The sequence below is a fragment of the Rissa tridactyla genome, chromosome Z, assembly GCF_028500815.1.
Source record: "Rissa tridactyla isolate bRisTri1 chromosome Z, bRisTri1.patW.cur.20221130, whole genome shotgun sequence".
NCBI lineage: Eukaryota > Metazoa > Chordata > Aves > Charadriiformes > Laridae > Rissa > Rissa tridactyla.
In genome coordinates this window covers 27,618,844-27,636,678 of record NC_071497.1, presented here as the reverse complement: position 1 = coordinate 27,636,678, position 17,835 = coordinate 27,618,844, and the positions used below count along the sequence as shown (strand labels likewise).

The 17,835-nt window shown below is 37.5% G+C and overlaps 2 protein-coding genes across 6 annotated transcripts in view; both read right to left on the bottom strand.

Moving 5' to 3' along the window:
* The window catches only part of LOC128902723 (uncharacterized), a 49,060-nt gene extending 42,391 nt beyond the window's left edge, over window positions 1–6,669 (bottom strand). Inside the window, exon 1 of one of the 2 annotated variants that reach the window (XM_054186172.1) lies at window positions 878–6,669. The gene's annotated coding sequence lies outside the window, so the exon portion shown is untranslated. The remainder of the gene's footprint in view (window positions 1–877) is intronic. The other variant, XM_054186173.1, reaches the window with a different exon arrangement.
* Window positions 6,670–6,824: 155 nt separating this feature from the next.
* Window positions 6,825–17,264, bottom strand: NUDT12 (nudix hydrolase 12). 4 transcript variants are annotated; one of them, XM_054186174.1, is made up of 7 exons: window positions 17,200–17,264; window positions 16,149–16,362; window positions 12,987–13,582; window positions 11,930–12,097; window positions 9,994–10,107; window positions 8,310–8,509; window positions 6,825–7,024 (listed from the first exon to the last, which is right to left on the bottom strand). In XM_054186174.1, exons 2-7 carry the CDS (start codon window positions 16,352–16,354, stop codon window positions 6,914–6,916), a joined length of 1,395 nt encoding a protein of 464 aa, XP_054042149.1. In that variant the 5' UTR covers window positions 16,355–16,362; window positions 17,200–17,264; the 3' UTR covers window positions 6,825–6,913. The 4 variants fall into 4 exon arrangements, with proteins under 4 accessions (XP_054042149.1, XP_054042152.1, XP_054042151.1 ...); XM_054186177.1 differs by having other exon boundaries at window positions 17,207–17,230; XM_054186176.1 differs by having other exon boundaries at window positions 17,103–17,222.
* Between the last annotated feature and the right edge of the window lie 571 nt (window positions 17,265–17,835).

The window sequence follows — 17,835 nt, the reverse complement described above, 5'->3', positions numbered from 1 at the left end:
AATTTCAGTATCTTATGTTGTGGAAGGCATGGCTATAAATACATACAGTGGCAGCGCACTGAATACTCCCCCTCTGAATCTTATACCGTTCCGAGACTGCAGAAAAATGATGTCACAGAATACCCAAACAAGCCTTTCTGAAACAACAACCTCCTACTGCTCTTCCCTTTTGTATTTCAACCACGTCAAAGCCTTCTGATTCATTTCCTCCCTCTGGATACAGAATCCAACGTTTTGTTTCCATTGCCCTAGATAACTACACTGAATTTTGTTCTCGTTGACTTCCAATCTGTCTCTTCTTGCATTTTTCAATATTCTTCTATTCCATACTAATCTTTGCTTTGACGTCGCTCCTCAAGTTACCAGCTATGTTTGGCCCGGTCTCTCACTACTTAGCTCCTCTCCTCCTTTAAAATCATTCTTAAATTCTTATTTAAGATAAGATAAAATCTTGTCTAAATAATTATTCTTAAAACTTGATTTTTTCTTGTGAATTTTTCCTTTGACTCTCCTTACTGATTGTGTTTTGTGGCATATTACCCGCATTAGCTTTTATGCATTGAGGCAGATGCCCCACAGATAATTTACTCTTAACAGAGACAATGTCATTAGCATGAATTGTGGAGAGCACAGTAGTTTCACATAGAGAGCAGGCAAAAAGGGCTCACAATTGATTTATCTCTTATTTACCTCAATCAAGCACATCTTATTCAATTACCTTCCATTTTCTGCCTTTTTTCTCCAAAGATGCTCCAAATCTCTTTACCAAACTCCCACTATTACATTATTTTAATAACTTCTGAACACCCATTTCTGCAGTACTGTTGCCAAAGAATGTATTTTATGCCAAACACATGCAAGAAAAGTGAGGTATTACCAAAAAGTCCTGTCTTAGTAGTGTTTCTTATTCTCTGCCTCAGCTGGTATGTATCTTCTTTTCATTTGTTTACAGTTTCATCTATATGTTTTCCAGAAAAGACTGATCTTTAAAAACGTTTTTACAAAATGTCTAGAACAAAGGAAGCAGGCAAACATTTACAGGGGCTGTAAGAGGACCCTAGAGCATCTTACAAAATTAATTAAAACACGAATTGTATGGCTGCAAAGAATCAGCTTCTGTTCAAATGGAACTCAGTCGTTATCTGGCAGTATCCAATTAGCTATTAAAATGGCAAACCCAAATGAAATGCTTAGAAAAGCATGGGCAAGTGAAACTAATCTGCAACGGGTATTGTATACAACCCGGCAATCAACCATTTTATCTCATGAAATGTGCTGTGGCACTTTTAATGAGCACACCAAATCAGGATCTTGCTTTTTCAGATCATGAAAAGGCCGCAAACACCAGTCAGTATAAATTCTGCAGTTCTGATTCTCGAGGAAGGTTACTGTCTAAGCAGCTAAGAACGTCACTTATTCCATAAATGAACACACTCAGGAAATCCAAACCCCATGTCATTAGATTTTGCATTATTTTGGACACTTTTATAAGCAACAAGTAACACCAGACAAAATGTTAAATGGGTTTCGACCAATCTTTTTTAAAGGAATAGTGGGTGTACTATTCTTGCCATTATGTTAAAGATACCTCCCTGCAGGCAGTGTGCTCTTCACTTTAGTTTCAGTCAGCCAAATGTTTTCAAAATTATTTTAACTGAGAATGCAAGTGCCAACAAAGTCATAGTAAAAAATAGTTCAGCTATCACGTGCTGTATATGCACAAGCATTTCTGCCTTTTTTAGGTAGAAGTCAAGTCACAGGTACAGCTTTCAGTTCTCAAATTCTGCAAAACCATATATAAAACTCATTTTCTTACAAAGCTTCTGCCTACTCACAAAGCTAATCTTGCTTTCTGTTTAATTATTTTTGACCTTTTGCCACAAGAATAAATAATGTGTTAATAAGCATAAGCATTTATTTCATATTTCGGAGATGTTTCATTTCTGCATCAACACTGTTCATTTCTACCCTCATTTAAAGATATGCACTGTTTTCCACTGCAACAAAATGGAGAACCCATAGGTAACCTCTGTACTGTAAATGGTCCATACAGAGATTACGTGATGATTTTAACACAAGTACTTCAACTTACTGATTAGATTTTTCCAGTGGTATCAGTTTCATGCAATAGATATTCATGTATTTATTATCATCTATGTAAAAACATATTTTTGAAAACTGTGAGAGAACATACTTTATTGTGCATTGTATCTCTGTTATACTGGAAAAAATCATTTTGTCTTCCACAAAAGTTCTGAAAATCCATTAAAAGAATTCCCATGAATTGCCATCTCTGTTCACATTGTTGGGCCTCTGCTATTCCTGTTTCAGAGACCAAAGGAAAAACTGCTAATTTGAATCTCCTTCTCTGAAGATATTCAAAACCCGCCTGGACACGTTCCTGTGCAACGTGCTTTAGCTTTAGGTGACCCTGCTCTTGCAGGGGGGTTGGACTAGATGATCTCCTGAGGTCCCCTCCAACCCCTACCATTCTGTGATTGTATGAAAGTTAGCTGGATTAGTCAGTGAGTTTGTCATTCTGATATTTAGTGCTCTATCCTGAATTTTAGTCGCTTTCAATTTGTTTCTGTTTTGGCATGTAATTCATGCTTTGCCAGTATCAAACATGACAGCAGGTAAGTGAAATACCCTTCAGATGTGATGTGGCAATTGGTCATGAAATTAGTAGAAATCTCACTGTAATACAGGACCATCTCCAATAATGAAAAATAATTTCTATAGTCCAAGATGTTACTGTCAGTGAAGCACTACAATTCTTTGTCAACCTGAATTATTCAACTTTTTTGAGCTTCAGAATTGTTCATCCATCGTTAACAGAAATAACGTAAATCCAAAATCTTTGATTATACTCGAAACTCACCTCACCAAAAGAAACCTGCGCCATAGTTGTACACTGTAACAATTTTCTATGAAAATGAGGTAGCTTTTTATTTTGAGAATGTCTATGACTACAAAACATAAATTACAATTAAGTGAGAAAAATCTTTAATTTCTCATAGAATGCAATAAGGGCAAAACCCCTACCCTAGCTTATAGGATTTGACTTCTGTAATCTAAAATGGGGACAGTTATGGTACCATATTTTCTGACTATGCAGTTTCCAGTGCCACTTTCTCCAGAAGAACAATTTATACTGCATTAATTAGGCATAATTTCAGTTTAGAATGACAGAAAATGGGATGTTTACTATTTCACAGGCTCTTTTTTAGTTTTAGCAGGTGCATTAAAAAAATGCCTACATTTCTTCACTGAACTGGAAGACCTCAAGCATTAGAATATTTCTCTCCTTAAATAAAAAAGTACTTTACCAAAAGTAGCTCAGTATGCAGGACGATGAAATGGTAGGAGAAAAACCTTGCTATCCAGGCTTATTTAAGGGCTGCGAACTGAATTTGTAAGCTTTTCTACTCAAGAATATGTAATATTCCTTCTTGATTAATAATCCTGTAGTCTTATCATAGCATTCCACATATGAAATATTAGTTGCAGAAAAGACAATACAAACAGGAAACTGATGTTCACTCAGGTAGGCTTTCACTTCTAAAATTACATACTACTACACTTTAAGTTCCTATATGCTAAAATGACACACAGTCTTAGGAATCAAAAATCCATCTTAGACAACCCTATCATTCTTATTTACTCACAATCAAAAATCCATCTGAAAAATCCCTTCTGTTTAGGGAACTATCATTCCTACTTATTCAGAAAACTAAACTATATACTGAACTGTAATTGACATTCTTTAAACCATATCTACTGTGCAAAAACCCTGCAGAAATCCCATATTTATAAAAGCTATGAGTTACAACGATTAGTATCTACAGAATACTACCTGACAGGGTGTCATTTTAAAAAAAAAAAATCAAAAAAAAATTTTTGTACTTACTATTAGTATGGACCAACATTCATTTTCCTCAGGTGCTTGCTACTATGGACTCTGTGAATAGTTGCCTTTCTAAGCTCATGAAGGATGGGCTGTCTGTCTTGCTAAGGCTTAATAGGATAACAAGTTCAATTTTTTTTTACTTGGGACTTATCCACTTCTGTACTGTCAACCCCAGTCAGCAATGACATGCTGTATACACATATCCTTACAAACTCTGAGGCAATAAAGAACTACTAGTTATTTAACTCTTAACAGCTAAAGCAGGTAAGAAAAACTCAATCTACTGGGGCTTTACAAAATGTCAGGTTTGTCTGAAAAGTCTTAATCAACCAGATCACCTAATTAAAATTAAAAGTTGGAGCAGTGTTGTTCACAGTCTTGCTCCACTTCGTTTTCTATTTCTGTCTCCTAAGCTCAGAATCAGATTAGTATATTTAATTCCATGAGGCATCATGACTAGTCTACCTTTAATCTGCCTGTTGACATCCACCCCTTTTTCCTTCACATGTTGTAGAATTCAAGATAGTAATTTACCAACTTGGCAAATATAACGTTCATGCTATAGTATTAACGCTAGAATGATTTTATCGTTCACGTGTTTACACATATCCAATACAAAAAATGAGACAGAAGTAGGCTTATAGGGACCAATGTAAAGTTCTAAAAATCTCACAATCGGTATCATGCTTAGAAGAGCTTACATAAGATGTCATGAGCTCATCAACAGGAGCTTACAGCTTGGTTAGTAGTATCCATTTTGGTTGTGTTTGAACACCTCATCTATTTTTCCACTTTTTAAAATTACTATTTCTATTATTTGTAAATTACCCTAAATTCAAGAATGATAAAATACAGAATATTTAAAAATTATATACTTAATAGAAGTTAATCCTCATTAATGTACGGGCAAAATGAAAAGGCATCTCCAGAATTTTCGGCCTTGTACATCTATGTGTAATGAGTACTCTTTTTGCTCTGGTACCACTGGAGAAGCAAGGGAGAGAGTTAAATCATTATTACACATCGTGAACAAAACCTCTCTATTTTTATTGGTTTAAGAAGTACTATTCTCTTAATGTACTGCATTAACTTACTGTCAAGAAACAGCCTGCTTGCAAAGCTGCGGTCTTTTGGATAAGGCAAACAATTCAAACCTTGCAAAGGTGTTGCCCTGACCACGTTATAGTCAGAACCACTACACTGTTTAATTGTCGCTAAATTTAACGTGGCCCTTTTCTAAACTGCTCTAGTTGCTAAATAACTACAACATTTGGCTCTTCAATTGTATATTTCTCATGTAATCTGTATGAACAACCTGCAACTAGGTTTCCTTCTGTCCCACAACTGTTTTAAAACATTAATTCCACTGAAAACATGCTGTCCTGCTGGTAGCTGCAGTCCATGACAGCTTTTCCTACTTCCCATTCTCTGTAAAAACAATTTTTTAAAGTAAGTAGTGTCTTCCTCCTTCCCGTTTTCAGATGGCTCAACAGATAACCTGACTTTCTTCATTTGTAGGTTTAACTGAAACAAGGAAGAGAATGAAACAACGTAATGATTTGTCAGGTGCTCCAAGTCTGTCAGAAATGCTTCTTGCTTTAAAGTTCGATACACACTGCATTAAAAAAAAAAATAAATAAAGCTGCTGAGCATGTATGACACTGGATGGAAGAAAAAGAACTACTATGATTTGTAAAACATTTTTACTGATTCCAGTTTCCAGAGAATTTTGAAACAAATCTGACATCATTCACTGATTAAAAAAAAATATTCAGGTTACTCTAAATAAATCACCATATGAGAATAAATTAATATTTACGACTATCATATTTCCTTCTGGTCATTTGCATTTCTTTTTGTATCACTGCAATGACTGCATAATCACAGACTACTAACCATTATATAATGATAATAATAAAAACAGTATACTTTTATAATCTTCCACTTTGAAAGAATATTAACTTTTTTTTTTCAATAACTCAATAAATTAAGGCACAGATCTGAACTGTAGCTTTAAACACAAATAAGTAAAGTTTTTAATTCATATATTGCTTTCCCAGTCTCACAGCTGGGGTTAATGTATTTCTTTCAACTGTAAAATGCTTAACAGCAGCAACAATCTTAGTGTCTCCATTTCTATAAAAGAACTTTGTACGTATTTTGAGATATTATATCTTGTTTAATTACTCTACTTTTCTCCTCCATACTCTGCAGTTCCATTTCTAATTGTCAGAGAATGAAATAACTCACTGCCTCGGGTCAGTAAGTACATTATTATTTTACAAAAAATAACTAATATTTAGGCTTTTGGGGATGGTTCTCCAATACCTTTTTCATACACAGAGTACTGTATTATACTTTTAAATTCAGGCTGACGTACAACTGGGTAAGTGCAGGCCAAATCAGACTGGGGCAGTAAGTACTCTGCTTGAAGGGCTATTAACGTAAAAGATAAAGTACCAATATTCACCAGTTAAGTATTCTATTAGCTTAAAAATACCTATTGCTGATAAGACTTTTGATTTTTGTGCCAGGCAAAATTTAAAGCATGGAGATAGGAAAAAATGAGAAAGAGAGGAACAATTAAAACAAAACAAGAGAACGTAAATACAGAGTTCAAACAGCAGGCAAGGTCAGGCCTCTTTGTAATGCTGTGACTCCTTCCAGTGGGGGACAGGAAAGACGGAATCAAATGTTAAGAGCACAACAGCAAAAACCATAATAATTCGATTCTAAAATGAAAAAGCAGCCTGTGCACAACAAGGTACCAATTTTAGCTATTTGTTGCTTGCTTTCTTGGGATAATCACTGGGTTGTTGGCCAGTTCCAACTCGGATCTGAAAAAACGTAAAAAGGCTTGCATAGTTTAGCTCAGGAGCCAAAAAAAAGGCTCAAAAACGTATGTGGTTGCACATTTACTAGATAAACCATTCTTTCCAATTTATTCCTAATTTAGCATTCACTACAAGAAGTAATTTAACTTAAAGAAATCAATTATTTCAATTAAAGATTAGCATTCATTCCAATCCAATGTTTTATCAACTGGTGCGCAATAGCTCGACTTGGTGGTACAAAGAAAGAACGCTGGTTTCCTTTAATGAGAACTTCCACGACCTGCAATAAAGACAGATTTTTTTTTCTTTAGAAGATAATATTATAAACTATATAGAATCTAACATTGTATTAATGCACAAATTATCTTACTATGACAATCCATCAATCTATCATTACTATAGCTATTAAAGAGGCACTACAAGACAAGATGCAGAGACAAAAACACACAGGACTGTGTGAATTCTGACATTTTTGAGCTGAGGGTGCCCCAAAAGATATCTTCTTTCTAATAGAACCGTGGAGATTGACTGTTAATATGTTTAAGGTTTTTGTGACGGCTGTTCACGGTAAAGACCACTAGATGGTGCTCTACACCGTTCCATATTATTTTTTTTTCCACACGCAGTGCAGAAGGAAGTGTTTTGCTGTTTTTCTAAAGAAGTTGCAAGCAACATGGAAGTACGCCTTTAGTTTAGTACCTTTCTGAAGAACATTTATCTCCAACTCTAGACCAACCTGCACGCAACTAGCTGTATTCATAACTGACAGTCATTTAAAATAATGCTCTCCGTGTTGTGAGGAATACACTAAGATTGTAGGTGACTCACTGCTTTCAAGTTGACTTACAGAGTCAAAACACTTGCAACTGCTAGGCAGGAGGACAGTGTTATTAAAAGTTCAGCTCATAAGCAGCCTGTGGAAAAACCTGTGAAGACTACATTGTGTAAGCAATCTTTCCTTTTTCCACTCACGAACTTAAATCTCTCTTTCTGTCAAAGACTTCTTATCCTCTCTTTTATTGACTACCTTTTTAATAATCAGGAAAGCTAAGTGTAGAATTTCCTACTAATGCATAATAAATTGCATTTAATACCAGAGTATTAAAATAGTACTGCATGGAAAAAGATGTTCCAACCAATGAATTCCCAGAGTTTCTAACGAAACCTCTCCCCTCCCAGCATATCTGGTAGCATGCTTGCTTGGTAGAAATTCAAATGATGAATGCTATTAAATACTGCTTCTGCCAGAATGAGAAGCACAGGCTTGGTGAGAAAGTGGGTTAAAATAGCAATAACTTGGATATCTCCCAAAAAGAAAAGGTGAAGAGCTAACTGGCAAAATTGTCATAAAATGGGCTTGCAAGTGACTCAGAAATTACTGTGAGTATCTGCCTTCCTCTGGTTATGTGCAATCTACAACTACAATATAACACAATTGTAGTATGATAAAATGGAGAGTATACATGCTTATTCAACTTGCTGAAAAAAGCAACTATCTATCGTATGCCAGAACCGATACAGTCACAGACCAATCAATACAAGAAGGAAATTAAATTGAACTTTACCTGTTCTCTAGTGAACCAGCGGGCATCCTCTATTTCATTCTTGTCAACTTTAATTTCTGTAGACACTGCAACAGCTAAGCAGCCAATCATTAGGGAGGAGGGCATTGGCCATGGCTGACAAGAGACATACTGAACATGGCCAACTTTGACTCCAGCCTCCTCTTCTACTTCTCTTCGAACAGCATCTTCTATTGTTTCCCCTAATCAAAAAGGGCAAAGAACAAGCAGCTGATGAAAAGCAACAATTACATCCTGTGGTTTGACCTGACTCAAAAGATTTGAAACTGCCCAAGACAATTATCTATAGAGATCTAGTTCACAGATTAGGGCACGGGCCTTAAGCACAAGATACAGAAGTAATAAGGTAAAACTAGCCACCAAAGCAAAATGGAACTTTGAAAGGAAAGTATGATAATTTCTCCACCATAATGTTTATTTCCTGAATTTATAGTTTATCATACATGCAAACTATTATTACCACACCTAAAATGTCAAACGCTGTGTAGGAAATACATTGTTCCTTTAATTACTTTTGAAATGATGATCTGCTAATTTATAAATAACGTGTTAATTTTTAGATTTTCAGTATGATTCTAACAGCATGCAATACAACTTGAAAATAAATATTTAAAATTACAATAGTAAGAAAATACCGACTTAAGAAGACTTGCACGCATTTCTGCATTGTATTATTCACTTTGCCTGACTCATTCTTCATTGTCTTAACACATACAGACAATTCTCCAAATTTAAACTGCAATGGAAAGCTTTCCTTCCATATTTACAGAAAACTGCTTGATTTACATGCGGAGTGTTACAGGCTTACATATGCACACACGTAATGTGTTGTAACCACTGATAACAGGTTCATTAAAGCAGACAGTCCATGCATCAGAGAGAGAAGTTTTAGTTCAGCTACGTTCAGCTGATTAGAAGCTGATGATAAGATCAGCTATTAAATTTCGGTTTATATACCTGAATTCAGTATCAGAAAGTAGTAAGGCCGGCAGATGAATGAAAGCAGCAAAGAAATAAACATCTTGCCTTTTTTCAAATGATAACTGAATAAACTTATTCATGCTGTCATCGTGTTTCACCTGTACAGATTTACTGAATATAGTTTACACTATAATTTCACCAGTAATTAAGACTTATTCCCAACATAAGAATGTTTTACAAATTGTTCTGCAGCCACTAATAATTGTAAATAATTCCAAGTATTATTGCTCAACACAGCTAGCAAAATATCTCTTTTCTTTCAAAATTATGTAATTTCTGCTTGTCTTCCATATAATCAACCAGGCCGTAAACATGTAAGCATATGCTTAACTTTATGTTAACTGTAAGTTATGCTTTAATTTTTTCCTATGCTAAAATACCTTGCTAAGTATCACCACAGAAAGGAACTTATATGTGTTTTAAAGTGTTTTTTTTTTTTCATTTAAATATGTAATTTAAGAGTACATGATGAGAAAACAGTTTTTAAATTATATTTACTCAAGTTGCTTTTTGCTTGTTTTATACATCAGCCTCTAGGAAGTACAGAACAGGCATATAACAACTTATCTAATAGCAAGCAAAACCATTTATTTGATATAACACCAAACATATTTCTACATTATTTTCAATGTACTATACTGAGAGTGAGAAAAATGAATTGGTAAGGGAAAATTAAATTACTCACCAGGTTCTACAAATCCAGCAAGACAGGTAAACATTCCAGGGGGAAACCTCTTCTGCCTCCCTAAAAGGCAGTGGTTCCCATCTGGATGGATGACTTGCATTATCACAACAGGATCTGTAAGGGACATGAAAGGAAAATATTTCAACATTTGAGGGACTTAACAGCAGTAAAAAATTCCAGCCTATTTGGTATCAGTGCATGTAAATACAAAAAAAAGATTCCTTTAAGTGACTGAAATCAGAATTGTGTAGATGCCCAGAGCAAGTTGTTATTTTATTTCACTTTGTTTTTTTTTCCCCTGCAAGATAGCTGTTTATTTTGTTTTGCAACATACGCGCTCAGTAGAAGCAGTCTACTAGGCAAGGCTTGAAATGCAGGACATAAATTACTTGCAACCAAAGCACACAATCTATTCAGAGTACCAGCAATACTAACCTAGCTCTGCATCCAACCTAGTTATGCAACCATTTCTGCAGCAAAAGCAATGTAATATCACGTCTTCCACACACACACACGACTGAAGAATGTACTTTTGACTGAAATACCAAAGAAGAGCCAGTTACTCTAGTTACAATGTAAATACCGACTACACTTTTCACTTTTGCCTTTGCTGACTGTTTGCTATGAATCTCTCATCTGATGATGTACTTTTATCTACTTTCTCACTTCTGGTCATTTTATTTATCTTTTTCTTTCTTGATTAATATCTTCTCTTACTGGTATAAGTCTTTTTGTCTTGCCGTTCCGCACACTGTTGGTCTATGATCTTTTCCATTTTTTTTATTGTTACCTAGCTCTTAAGTATCTCAATTTTTTGTTTCTAATTTTTTCTATCTACCTTTGCCTTCATATATTTTTTCTCTCACTATTGTTTTTCATTGGGTTTTTTTTGTCCAAAAACCAGTATTTTCTCTGTATGAGAAGGTTTGATTAAGCAACCACTATAAACAATAATTTCAAAGGTTGTTCTGTTCAAAGATATCTGCCACATGGCACAGCGTAGAACATGCAAACTGTCTTCGGAGAAAAACATCAGTAGAAAATGGTGGTTCATCAGTCTTTCCTATATAATGCCATTCCACCTCTAAGTTTGTTCTGCCAGAGCCTGTAATGAAACAGCCATCAGTGTTTTAGCAAGCTTCACTATCATCTGTAAGGCAGAAGAATATGGCCAAACTGCTTTGATTACTACAATGAAATGTCTTTGAGAAGAGAAATACAACACACATACTACTACCACCAGAACTACAACTGCAGAAGAGAGGACAGGGTAGGGGAAGTAAAGGTGATCTAAGAGTCAACAAATCATCCACGAAAAAAAGAGTAAGTTCTTTTTCCTTCCTTGTTTCCCCATCAATAATGCAGTACACTTCCTTTGCAACACGTGAACAAAACGAGCTAAAGACGACTGTCTATACAAGCTCATATTCTGAGTAGAAACAGGCCTGGCAGTTTGCGACTGACAATGAATAGTGAAAGCCAGGGGAGATGTCTAATACGGTCAAAGTGGCACTACAAGAAAAAGAGCACTGTATCAGAAATTTGATATAGGGTCAAATTTGATAGAGAGCTATTTCAAGCTCAGGCAGCTTGCAGAAGGTGAGAAAACAATATGCACAACGAAAAAAGGGAAAATGTGACCCTTTGTATTGTTAATCTCTCATTTATCTTGTTGGAACTTCTAATTGATATTACTCCATTGCAACAAAGATTGCTATTGTCACAGCAATTCTTTGTCACAGACTACTCCAAGAAAGAGAAGCCTGAATTACTGAATCCTAAACAGAGCTGAGACACACATCCTCTGGTGAGAGACAAGTATCTAAGACCTGGGACAGAAGCAAGCAGCTGAAATACCTAAAAAGAAACTGATTTACATGTATATAATAGTACAAACAAGCCACTTTTGACCAAGTTTATCCTACAATATTCTCACCTACTCTTGGATACGACGTGTTGTGAACACCTTGGAGACTGGGACAATCTTCTTGTAAGCAAGTTTTCTTGTAACCCCCTTCTTCAATCTTGGTTGCGCTCCCACACGTTGGGCAGAATCGGTAGCGGTTGTGCCATGCTAGAACAGATCTAGCCTGGGCTACTACTCCTTTAAAAGAATACATTGAAAATACAGAAAATCAGATACTAATTCATGCAAGCTTTTAACAATATAGAAAAAGCAAGCCGTAAAGTTTAACATACAAATCGAAGTAAGACTAGGGCTTGAATTGTAATCTACTACAAGAGAAGTCGAACAATATGAGTTATTCAGATTCTTTGTAGCACAGCACATACAACAGAACACAGTAATATGTAGCTACAGACCAAATTCATCCGGATCAGTATATCCTGTTTCTCATAAAAGTTACTTTGTCTGGGCAAAGTGCCAGAATTATATATCACACCTTTTCCAGATGACCATTTTAGGGTTACTACAAGTATTGACATAATAATGCATTGTTCCATTTAAACTTCAGGTGCAAGTCAAGCTTGCCCTTTATCGTTCTGTAAAAGCAAAATTGTTACAACAGCAGTTGTTAACAACATGCTCATAATAACATTAATTCACTTTAGGATCTGACTTTCCAACACGTGCTCATACTGTTTCCTTCTCAGATGAGTATGCAACACACATTAAGGACTTAGTTTCATTTCTTGTAATGAAAACTCAGTAATGACAGATTTTTGCCTTCATTTTAGAACATTAATGCGCATGCATTAATATTTAAGTAGTACCATTTCTAAAAGCATGATCAATAGATTTTACAGTCTAATACTTGCCATTGCACATGTTAGCGCTTTGCAACTGCACATGTTCTTACATACAAAATTCTTCACAAAACCTCTGACAGGCTTTTAAAATTACGATATTTCTAAAGCTACTGAAAATACATGATTCCTTTGCAGTGGTTTGTCCTTGCATTGTAACTCAGTGAATCCTAAAGCATATCATTCTAATTACACAGTTGGTAACAGCTGCATTTTATGCATCTTACCAGCTTCTTTTTCAGGTAGCTGCAGTAGTGCTGGCATTGGTGGATGAAGAAAGTAACAGTCCTCATGCTTCTGTTTAAATTTCTCAGCAGAAGCAGAATCTATGCTAAGAGCAAACCAAGCAACTAACCCATCCTCTTCATCTTCTTCCAGAACTCTTCCATTGCAAGCAGCCAGCCGGTTCATCTGGAACTGAAGTTCAACTCCAAGAAAAATCAAGGTGCCTTCTTCGGTTTGGCTCATGTACTGCTCCACATCCTTGTGGTACAGCCTGCAAAGCTTTACTTCTGGCTGCTGGAAGCTCTCTGTTCCCCCACCCAAAGTAACCAAAGGACTTAGATTTGAGAAGACAATGTATACTGTAGTTGGATGGCTTTGTTTTCTGCTTAGCCACTTGGAATCTGTTCTTTTATCACTCCTTCTGTCCAGAAGTGTCAAGCCAAAATAATTTTCATATTCTTTCACTTCATTTGACAGAAAATTAGGCCTCTGCCCGCCCTTCACATTAGCCAACAAATTAGCTATGTGCTTGTACCCCCAAAATTTAGCAATGTCTAGAGCAGTCTGCCTTGATTTATTAACGATGGACCTGTCACACCTAGAGAAACAGAAAAGAACAGCGGTTACCAGGGTAAATATGTTAAGGAAGAGTCCTGATGCTGTATTATTCTTCCTTAAAGCATATACTCTGATACTATTAAGATGAAAGAACTTTTAGACACTGTCTATACTGGGGCACTCTTTAGGCTAAATACTTGGCATTATGGTAATGAAAAGTAATCATACTTCATTTTCTTTCGCTAAGGCCTGATTCCATATTTTTGTTGATCTACTCCAGATTATCACTCACCAAGGTTCACGCAATACTACAACAGCAACAGACAAACTAAAATCTCACACATTGTATCATAAAAAAAAAAAGCTCAAGATCATTTACAGATAGAACTTTGAAAGCCAGGGTACAGGTCTCTTATGAATAACCAGTAATAAAGACAAAAAGAGCAGTTTAACTAGCATTACTTCTAGAAGCTACTGAAAGCAGCATCAAAACATTTACAATAATATATTTACCATTAAATAAGAATCAAGACTATAGCCTCTGCCTAGTGAGAGAATTAGGCACCCTTACGACTGTGGTGCTGGTTACCAAGATGTCTGCAAAACACCACAGGTGAGGAAACATTGCCTCATGATATATATTTAAATTCTAACAAAAATTTTAAAATATCTGAAATAGATTGGGGTTGATTGATTGTGAGGTCAAAAGTAATGCACTTTTATTTTTTGTCAATTTTAACTCAAGTGGACAAGTAAAACAGACATTTCCCTGTAAACTACACATTATACAGCAGATGTGGGGCCAGACTGATCAGCTTTTAAAACAAGAAGACGCCAGTATATTCATTTGCCAATACACAGGCAACTGTACCACTGTCAAGACTGTTTTGACTTGAGATTTTGTATTAAACTTATTAGTTTTTGAAGGAGTTTTGCGTCTTTTTCAGAAAGGCATTCAAAACTTAATTTACAAGTTTTTGGTGCTAAAGAAAATACTGTTGCTCATTTATCTTTAAAGATTAAGACTCCTTTAGGAAAATCTTGCCTAATTCCCTACTTAATTTCCTATCTTACAGACACCGAATTTTGTTCTGATTTTGTCCTCCCTCTTCTACCTACTCAGGTACGTGCAGACTGCAATCAGGCTGCTATTCAGTGTCCCCAACAGTGGCCTGAACTGTTTAGATCACTAAGATATTTTTTGACAGTCTACAAACATTTCCTGTAGCTTTTCTCAAACATGGCTGAATATAAAAAAAATTGACTAGCTTTCCAGGACGAATCTCTGGAATGTTATGTAATATTGCCTTCATAGACATTCATATCCAGCAACTCTATTTGTCCAAATGATTACCATGACCAAGCATTAACTAAAATGAGACTAATGAGGCCAGAGTACCACCTCAGGAAATATATTAAATTGCCTAAGAGAATGGCTGTGAAAAGGACATTTATAAGCAGATATTCAGATACTCTTTTTACAGTAAGACCAACTTAAAAAACTGTTATCCTATTTACCAAACTGATAAATTCCCTAAAATCTCAAAAGATTCCTCAATAGAAAGATTATTTCAATCCACAAAATCTGGCACTGTGATACTCCTCTACATGCTGGAATGTACTGATAGAGTACAGAACAGTGGTTCATCTGACACTCCATGCTGAGCCACAGCAGAAGGCGTAGCATCTGGGTAGGACTGAAAAAACCCAAAAGGGTGGGATGATCACTGGAGGCTGTGGAATGCTGTGCCTGAGATTACTCATAACTACAGAATGAACTAAACTTGCTTGGTTCCATAATTAGGGGTGCAGAAAGCCACAGACTGGGCTTTATTACTGTAGAGCTCAGTTGAACCACGACACCTGACTCTCACCCTTCATTTTGGCATGCTTTCCATTTGAAATATTTGGATCCTGACTTCAGAAGAATCTCTTTGGGGTCTCAAGGAGAATGGTGAAGCATTCTTTGCTTTTCTGAGTGTCTTGAAAAACTAGAAGTACAACAGTTGACTTGAAGATAGACAACAAATATGACAGCAAGTTTGTGACAAGCAATGAACATGCCTGGTGTCTAACTGACTGAAGAAAATAACGTGACAGCTCACAGAGGAAGCGAACTGTCCAAAAAATAAGACACAAAACAAAATTCATCAATCAGTAACTTTGGTAAAGGTGTGTCTGTCGTGTCCTACTTAACAACCAGTACATCAGCAAACATTCTCCACTGTAACATAGATGCAGGCAGATTACAAATAAAGTTCATAGATAAAGTCTAAGTGGAACTATTAAATATACCAAATTTATACTCTGTAGAGTGGCTGGAATGGGACACAAACTTTGTTATATTCAGCTGGTCTCTGGAAGGAGTGAGAATATATCCTTGAAGATCAAAGGAATAATTTTAGAGATACCCTTAAAAGAGTTTCTTAGCAAATATAGAAAGTATGATGCAACAGCAGAATCCCTTTATAAATAGAGTATATTTTCCTGATTTTTAACCTTAAAATTTCTGCCACTATCTGTCAGGTAAATTTACTTTTCTGAGATCAGGCTGAAACGGGCAGAAAGGGCAAGAGCTCTTCAATGGGATCTACTAAAGAGCTTACCCTTCATCAAGAAGAATCTGCACAACTTCAAGGTGTCCATTTCTGGCACCATACATGAGGGCTGTCCAGCCGTTATCTGCAGCTACGTTGATAAGTGATGGCGAATGACTGAGCAATGCTTTCAGTTTGGCTGCATCTCCGACAGCAGCAAGATTATGCAGCTGAGAAACCATGTCCTGACGCAGGTTCTTTTCAAAGTCTGTCATTGTGTCAACTAAGTTAAAAAAAGGAAAAAAAAATATGCCTGAAAACATATCCACCATTAGTAAAAGGATTTAAGTAAAAGTATTAATTTTAATGGTATACAGATAACCAATATCGTCATCAAAAGTATGGACACAACAATTTCTTCTAAGTAGTATGACAGTTATTCCCAATTTTAGTCCCACACATCTCCAAATACAGTGGAATTTTATCTTAATAATCAAGACTAGTTTTAAAAGAGGCTTAAGGAAAGATTTTGCTATGAACATGAAGCTCCTTTAAACGTGAAAAACACGCTCTGGTTCCGATTGCACACGCTCACACAAAGAACAATAAAAAACCTCAGGCCAGAAACGCGTCTCAGATACTTTGAAAGCAACGAAAAATAACCGCAAGAGGGTAAGTAAGTCCCTTCGCCGGCTGAGGGACTCCTCCAAGCACTGACAGAAATTACTTCAGTGACTCCGCCGCCGCCCCGGGGCAAGGCCGCCGGGGCCGCCGCTGGCACCCGGCACCCGCGCAAGACAACCAAAGCTCCAATCGCAGGCTGCCCGCTCCACCATCACGCCTCAAAGACATGCACGCAAACACCCACCATTTTCCCCAAGCAGACCCAAAAACGGCGACGACCTTGTAACACCTCCCTCCCTTCCGTCCCGCCCCTGCCGCGCCGGGGCAGCTGCCGCGCAGGCGCAAACTTCCCCTCCCCGTCACCCCGCCCTCGCCTTAGGGTCGCAGGTTCGCAGCCACCTCCCGCTCCGGTGGCAAGCGGGGTGTCTGCAGTGTGGTGGGGCTGCCTCAGGGCTGGGCTCGGCCGGCGGCGTCGCTCTCGCGGGGAGGGACTTGCCCGTTACCGTGAGCGCCCGGCGCTCCGTAGGCTCTTGTGGCGCGGCGGGGAGCGGGAGGCGAGCGGTGCGCGGCAGGAAGGCCCGCCCCGGGGCTGGGCCGTGCGCGGTACCACAGCGCCCGGCCCCGGCAGCGGCCGTGGGCTTTCACTGCCGCCGGCTGCCCGGGGGTGGCGGCGAAGGAAGGGGAGGGGGAGCAGCGATGGAGCTACCGCTGGTGGAAAGGCCCGAGCGCTGCTGCCAACTGGGGCAGCTTGTGGATAGGTTAAAGAGCAGCCGGCCATTTTGTCCTTCAGGCAGGAAACTTGTGGTTATCGAAAGCGATCAAACCGGTTTTTAACTTTTTTTTTTCTGCCGTGCTAGCGGAAGGCAAAACCGGGCAGCAATAGAATGTGCAAGAAATGTGTGATAAAAGTGGAGCAAATGAGGTGCTGTGGCGGGGAAGAAGGGTTCGCACGGAAGTTAGAATCACAGAATCATTTGGGTTGGAAAAGACCTTTAAGATAACTAACTCCAACCACGAACCTGGCACTGCCAAGTCCACCACTGAACCATGTCCCTAAGCATCATGTCTGCAGGTTTCTTAAATACTTCCAGGGATGGTGACTCAAGTTGGAATGGTACAAGCCAGAAGATAG

Coding starts and splice junctions, on each gene's coding strand:
- NUDT12 (XM_054186174.1), bottom strand. CDS start 16,354: ATGACAGACTTTGAAAAGAACCTGCGTCAGGACATGGTTTCTCAGCTG. Junction 12,098..12,986: donor GCTACCTGAAAAAGAAGCTG/GTAAGATGCATA, acceptor ATTCTTTTAAAG/GAGTAGTAGCCCAGGCTAGA. Junction 7,025..8,309: donor GCTGGTTCACTAGAGAACAG/GTAAAGTTCAAT, acceptor TCTTTATTGCAG/GTCGTGGAAGTTCTCATTAA.